Here is a 7,437-nt window from a genome sequence, read left to right on the forward strand (position 1 = left end):
TGGCTCATATCCACAAGGGGGACTGGCCACACTGTACCTTTATTGAAATTTTTGTATACAATCCTTGCTAAAAAAGAGAGAAATTGAATAAGAACAATAATAGTGGTAATTTAAAGAAAGCGTGAAAAAGTGCAGAAAAAATCAATAAATCAAAATCTATAAAACAAATTAGATTTCGAGCGTTTAAATGACATCAAATTTCATTGTCTTTCTCGCTAAATGTGTTTCTGTATCACACTTGCGACAAAAACAAAAACACCTCGTGCGCGCTCGTTGGAAGCTGCAGGCACAAACGAAGAAGACGAGTGTCCAGTGCACGCGCCCTTGTCTCGTGAAGCGACGTGTCGAACGCTCCCGTGCTGACGGCGCAGACCAGAGCTCTTTCTCGTTGGACCTAATCAGCGCAGCCCTTCGACTTTCCCCGAGCCAAGTCGACGATCGCCCAACAGTACCAACGACATCGGGATGGCTCGCCGAAGGCATGACGTAAGGCATTTCATAGAACGCGTTTTTAGAGCAGCCTCGAACCTTGTGCGTAGTCTCAGACCACGCTCCGATTACTTCTGATGCCGTGGTCACTGCGGCTGCCAGCATAGTGTGGTAACAAGGCTGCGCTCTCTGGCAGTGTTTCTCGTTGTTCATTAGGCGCATATTGGCATACGCGCCGTGTTTGGAGAGTTTTTCCTGTGCTTATGTTCGAGTCGTTCGATTAAGAGCCGGCTTTGTTTGCTGTCGACCCCGTATTCACAAAGGGTCCTCGACTCGACTTTCCCCCTTCATTTGACCATGTTGAGCACTGTGCCGCTGCTCGGTTGAAAGTGACACTGCGCTACTCAAAACTCGTAGCAGATTATCGCTGATATGCAGTGGCTTGTCTTGCCTAGAGACGGCGCTCCCATCGGCTTTCTCTAGTGAAGGTGGGCATTGAGTAAAGAGACGCTCTAGAATACGGGGGTCGGCCTTAAATACCGACTTCGAGAGGCTCTTAGATGCTTATAAGTCTCAGGATGAAGGGGTTTTCGAACGTATGTGTAGCTTCGCACGATGCAACATATTGTCGACGAGGATGAGATCCACATGCATCCAGCCGAGGTGGGCATACAACATTTGCTACTTGTGCTACCATGTTCAGCACCCTGGATTCAGCCCACTGATACTCCATTTCTGCGGATCTCCAGTTCGTGACATTGAGACCATACCGGCGTCGCGCCACGTCTATCCTGCCGAAATGGGAGCCATTCTTCATTCTACTTTCTTCTGCTGTGCGGCTCATATTCAAAATGCTATCTAAGGATATTTCGGCGGATTGACAAGACTGCAGACCTTGACACGTAGGGCGGCTCCACCGTTATTTCCTCCGCGTACGGTCTGTCTCGGCAGCAACATGATCCCCGCAATTCCTCCACCTCTGTTCCTGCAATGCCCTGGCGTGCCTCCGATTCCCTGGGAGACAAGGCATCGCGTCGTGCAAGTGTACATCGACGCGGTGGCCCGGACGCTACGTAAGACGCCAAGAAGTCGTTGCTGCTCAACGCGCTTGGAGTGGAGGGATTGCAAGCGTACTACAAGGCTGCTGACGAGCAGACGCTGCGTGAAGGCGTCCAGGCTTCAGGAGATGGCACAACTTGCAACGTGTATCAGCAGGCCTTAGCCGTTCTGGACGCATACTTCGCGCCACCTGAAGACACTTTCTGCGTATGTGCCCGATTCCGGCGGAGAGTTCAAGAGCCGGACGAGACTGCTGTCCAATTCATTCTAGCGTTGCGGCGGTTGGCCAACGACTGTAATTTGGGTACCGCTGCAGATACCATGACACCGGACCAAATTCTACACGGCCTGCGTGACCCTGACCTGCTTCGGTCATTCATCCAGATGGGAGACGCTTTCAGCGTTGGAATATGCCAGGGAAGACGAGCGCGTTGACTGCGCGTTGCAACAGCTTGCTGCTCTGCAGGTCGACTCGGTTACGAGATGCGAGCATCATTGTTCGTGCTCCTGCTATACTGCTACAACTTGATGCTTCCAACCCTGCTGTGTCATCGGCCTCTACGAGTTCTGCGGAGGATTTGCCAATCCTACCGGGCCATACATCGACTTTACCAACTACGACGATCGCATCCTCGTCGCCAATATGTTGCTCCGTGCGGCGCGTCCACCACACGATACAATGAAATGAATTTCAAAAATGGCTCTATCTTCTCATTGGTATAACACCCGCAATAGAGCTTGTCGGATAACTGATGAGATAAATAATTGCTCACTGTGTCAGGACATGGTGTCACAATTACGAAGACTTCCATACGGAGTAAAAGTTTATCGTATCTTAATTTTTTGTTCTGATATCGCGTTTCATTACGTAGAAATGAAGGAATGCATCGAGAGCATTGTGTTAATGAAAAAAATCACCAGCGAAACCATCTTACCCTTTCGATCGCTTACAGAAGTCATGTGAGCTGTGGTTATTGACAGTGGGCGCATTGTAACAAGCCTGAGCCTAGTTCCACTGCAAATAAAATGGCAGTGTTGCAGCTGCGGCACTGCTGTAGCTGTACCGCGTTGATTAGGGACAGTTCTGTGGCAGCGTTGTTTTTAACTATGGAATGCGAAAAAGATTTTTCAGGTGAGAGAGAGAAATTGTGCATGTACTTAACTATTCGGTTAGTTTACTCCAAATAGTCAATGGAAAGTTAGCACAGGGCTCCTGCTAACAGAAGGTAGTTGATTCCCCTTCATATGTCGTACGATAACTTCGAAAATAGTTGGGCCCACGTTATCTGGGAGATACGACGCAGAGATTCGTGTAGTGCACGTGTTTAGAAACTTATGGGACAAAAGCAGGTGACACTATGGCATCCTCATGCGAGGTACAATGAAACTGGCCTTGCTGCTGTCATTCTTAGTGTTAAGTTGTGCTGTATGACCTCTTCTATATTCCACGCTCAGTCGAATCTCCTCTGCACAGCCAGGGTAGTGCAGAGCTGGTTTACTGCATGCGGTTGGACCACGCACTGCCTGATGAGCACTGCGTTCACGAACATCATTTTTCTTCTTAACAGCTCAGCGCCTACCACACTGTGGAGCCTATGTCAGACGAGAGGGGGGACATTAAACGCCGAGCTATTTATAGAACTGGCAAACACTGACAGTTCTTCTTGCTTTTTGTCAGTCTCATCTAGTGCGCTATCGCTGCGGGAAGTCGTGGACAACGACCCGTAAGATGCGAGCGTTGTGCAGCGCCTCTTTTACTACACAGTGTTCCTGTTGGGAAATAGCAATCGTTTCGCGTAGTGTGTCATGTCGTATCAGCTCATCGTATTGTACTGCACAGGAGCAATACTGTCATTTTTTAGTGTGGATATATAAGGAATAATATTATCAATATCGCGTTCGCGCGAGGGATTCGAATGAAATGCCGTGCCAAAATATTTTAGCTCATGTTTGTGTCAGCCTACTGTACGCGTGCTGAACAGCTTTTTTTCTTTCTTTCTTTCTTTCTTTCTTTCTTTCTTTCTTTCTTTCTTTCTTTCTTTCTTTCTTTCTTTCTTTCTTTCTTTCTTGCTTTCTTTCTTTCTCTCTTTCTTTCTCTCTTTCTCTCTTTCTTTCTCTCTTTCTCTCTTTCTCTCTTTCTTTCTCTCTTTCTCTCTTACTTTTATTCGCTCATTCGTTTTTTATTACTTTCTCTGTAATGCGTCACTTGCTGTTTTACTCTGGAGTTTTTGAATAGATAACTTAAATAATATTTTTAAAAGTGTAGGTTCAAAGAAACTCTCGAACGCCGCAGCTAGTACAAAAAAAGAGAGGGAAACAAATCAATTATCGTTTCGCGCGTACACAGCTTCCTTTTGTTTACTTTCTAGTTTTTTGTTTTCTCATAGTTTTGTGTTGTCACGTGGCAAACTGTCGATGCTGGTGTGATCGAAAGAATTTCGGCATTTCGGAAGATTTCAACCGCAACGTAGAATTGAAATTAAATATTTGCACTACGCCAGTTTAAACATACATGTCGCACTTATTTTGATACAGAGCTTTTACAGTTTTTCAGATATATTATGACTGGTGAAGCGGGCACGTCCTAATTTTTTTCTTTTTTTAGCAATCGGCGATGACAAATGACGAGTTCGGAAGAGGAAGTGATAAAAGTAGGCTTCCTTCACAGCGACTGTAGTCCAGCTGATGGCTGATCCACTTCATATAAGAAACTCTGTATGCTTAAAGCTTTCACGTTCGGGAGATAGCATTAAGGGGCACTAATTACCTAAAATATGAATTGGTTTAGATTAATAAACACTACTTTAAAAACTCTCATGTCTATAATTCACCGTCATATGTGCATTAGTAAAGTTGAAAATCAAGCTCAAAGTCCTTTTAAATTTCACGACGATATCTCCGCACGTGACGTCACGGGTTTTAAAGTACTTCTGGTATTCAGGTGGCGATGGCTGAATGAATTAATATGAAATTTAGTACGTTGAAATTATCGCCCCTTCAGACGACAGTTTACTTCATCTTTAGCAATTACAAACTACGTACATCCTAAGGGCAGCCATCGATATACCACCTCACAGTGATTGGTGCGGGAACTTCAAGGTGACGTAGCCACCTGCACTTCTCTTTGCGCGTTTCTTTTTTCTAGCATATTTCTGCAGCTGTGGCTCTTTACAATTACCTTGCGTGATTCACGCTCTCAATTTGTCGTTTGCTTTCCCTTTATGCAGATGCTAGGTACATAAAACAGCCAATTACTTTACTTGATGCGCAGGTGCGCCGTCGCCGAGCGGAGGCACGCAGACGCGCCGCGCGTGCCACCCACGAGCTTCCCCAGCAAAACTGGTTCTGGTGGCTCGACTTGCTCAGTCCGATGTGCCAACGCGTGATGCTCAACGTGGTCTGGGTCTTGGCGCTCTTTTGTTGGTTCTGGATGTTGCGCCTGCTTATTACGGTCTCGGCCATCACCCTGTTCGTGCTGGGGGCCTTTCTGATCGTGGCCTTGGTGGTGCGCGGCCCGACACTCTTGCGCATCTTCGCCGACTTCATAAGGAATGCGTTCCGTGAGGTTTGCACCATGTGCAACGAGTTCCTCCAGGATCCTTCACATGAGCATCTGTTGGACATGGCCTGGAGGCACCTAAACCGGTGACCGGAGTATCACGCTCCAGTTTTTGCTGACCTGGCTGCCAAGCTTTCGAGTGTGCAGGTGGCCGTCGGGCAAAGCAGCAGTTGTCGGCATCAACTCGGAGCGCAAGGCATGCCGGTCAAGGCGCGTGTGATGTGGAAGGTGTATGTTACATCTTGTTTCAACTTTCGGGTGAACAGCTGCAAGTTTTTTTTTTGCACCAGTATGCCTCATAACATCAGATAAATAAAAAGAAAAGTTTTTTTTTGTATAAAGGCCGGGAGTGGTCGATGCAGTGGACCGTGCGTCCAGCTCGTCAAGTCAGGTGGTCGGCCGGGGTGGTGGTTAAACCCGCGTAGGTGGCGAATGCGAGCCTGGTGAAGGCCAGGGCAGGTTCCCAATAAGTGTTCAAGCGTTGCCTCTGTGGCTGGGGCAACGCAGAATAGACATGTTGTTGGGGGAGGCTGTGCACCGGATGTCCATCAGATAAATAAAAAGAAAAGTTTTTTTTTGTATAAAGGCCGGGAGTTGTCGATGCAGTGGACCGTGCGTCCAGCTCGTCAAGTCAGGTGGTCAGCCGGGGTGGTGGTTAAACCCGCGTAGGTGGCGAATGCGAGCCTGGTGAAGGCCAGGGCAGGTTCCCAATAAGTGTTCAAGCGTTGCCTCTGTGGCTGGGGCAACGCAGAATAGACATGTTGTTGGGGGAGGCTGTGCACCGGATGTCCAATGTAGCATGGATTGCAGGAGTCAAGGCGGTGCCCACACGAATCTTCCTGAGCACGATCTCATCTCGGTGACTTAAGCCACCGGGAAAGAGGTTGCGCTCAGGAGGATTCGTGTGGGCGCCGCCTTGACTCCTGCAATCCGTCTTCCGCCTACTAGTAGCCTAACCATGTACATGTCCTTTACCTGGTGGCTATACAACGCAGGTGATGAGAAGACACGTGACAAATGAAACGGGGCACGTGGTTCACCTAGGTGTTGTATCTGATTTGATATGATATATGGTGTTTAACGTCCCCAAAACGACCATATGATTATGAGACATGCCATAGTGAAGGGCTCCGGAAATTTTGACCACCTGGGTAGTTTTTAACGTGCAACCAAATCTGAGCACATGGGCCTACAACATTTCCGCCTCCATCGGAAATGCAGCCGCTGCAGCCGGGGTTTGATCCCGCGACCTGCGGGTCAGCAGCCGAGTACCTTAGCCACTAGACCACCGGGCGATGTCTTCTGTCTTCTGTGCATCTTGTGAATATCAGCCCATAAGCAAGTTGAGAGCTTACAATGCACATATGACAGAATTGAAGTATACCTTGTCAAACCAACTCAGGTGTATTTCATGTAGCTACCCGTCCTCGTGAATAACAATCAAAACCAAGACCCAGCAAACTGGTCAAACTGATTCGAGGTCTTCGCGGGTTCTCTCTGTGCTTTTTTTTGTACACTGCAGCATTGTTCTAAGAGTTGCCTTTCCCTCACCCGATGAGCTTTCTGTGTGTTTTTCATAGGTTTTCACCGTGGAAGTATTGTTTGTTTTGTGTGTGTGTTTAAAAATTTGTTGCAGGTTTCCAATTGTGTGTGCCTCAAAGGTTGGTGTTGCAATAAAACTTTGCTTTTCATTTTAAGAATGTCATGCTGCTATGTGTTCTTGCCTTTGCTGTATATAGCAACTTTTACTGTATATAGCAAGTTTTACTGTATATAGCAAGTTTTACGTCCCAAAACAACAGTATGATTGAGACACGCAGCAGTGGAGAGCTCAAGAAATTTTGACTCTGGGGATCTTCACCGTTCAACAATTTCTAAGCGCATGGCCTTAGGATTGATGGTCTCTGTCGAAAAGTAATCGCAAGAAATGTATCAAAATATACAGCTAAATTTTCACATGAATGCAAAAGGAGGGAAAAGTAAAAGAGAGAGAGAGAGCGCGCGCGCGCGCGCGCGCGCGTGTGTGTGTGTGTGTGTGTGTGTGTGCGTGCGCGCGCGTGTGCGTGCGCGTGTAAAATAAAAAATTGCGTAAGGTACGATATCGTAGATCTGTATAGAAGTGCATCACGTGATGATTTTAGAAGAATGATACACACAGTAAGCCGGCATTTTATTGATTGATTTGTGGGGTTTAACGTCCCAAAACCACCATTTGATTATGAGAGACGCCGTAGTGAAGGGCTCCGGAAATTTTGACCACCTGGGGTTCTTTAACGTGCACCCAAATCTGAGTACACGGGCCTACAACATTTCCGCCTCCATCGGAAATGCAGCCGCCGCAGCCGGGAATCGAACCCGCGACCTGCGGGTCAGCAGCCGAGTACCTTAGC

General features: G+C 47.4%; 1 protein-coding gene across 1 annotated transcript; it reads left to right on the forward strand.

Moving 5' to 3' along the window:
* Window positions 1-288: 288 nt before the first annotated feature.
* On the forward strand, window positions 289-5,564 carry LOC142777158 (uncharacterized). Its single transcript, XM_075881482.1, has 2 exons — window positions 289-486; window positions 4,760-5,564. The coding sequence occupies exons 1-2, from the start codon at window positions 466-468 to the stop codon at window positions 5,135-5,137; spliced, it is 399 nt and encodes a 132-aa protein (XP_075737597.1). The 5' UTR covers window positions 289-465; the 3' UTR covers window positions 5,138-5,564.
* Window positions 5,565-7,437: the final 1,873 nt, after the last annotated feature.

This window comes from Rhipicephalus microplus, chromosome X (genome assembly GCF_043290135.1).
Source record: "Rhipicephalus microplus isolate Deutch F79 chromosome X, USDA_Rmic, whole genome shotgun sequence".
Taxonomy (NCBI): domain Eukaryota; kingdom Metazoa; phylum Arthropoda; class Arachnida; order Ixodida; family Ixodidae; genus Rhipicephalus; species Rhipicephalus microplus.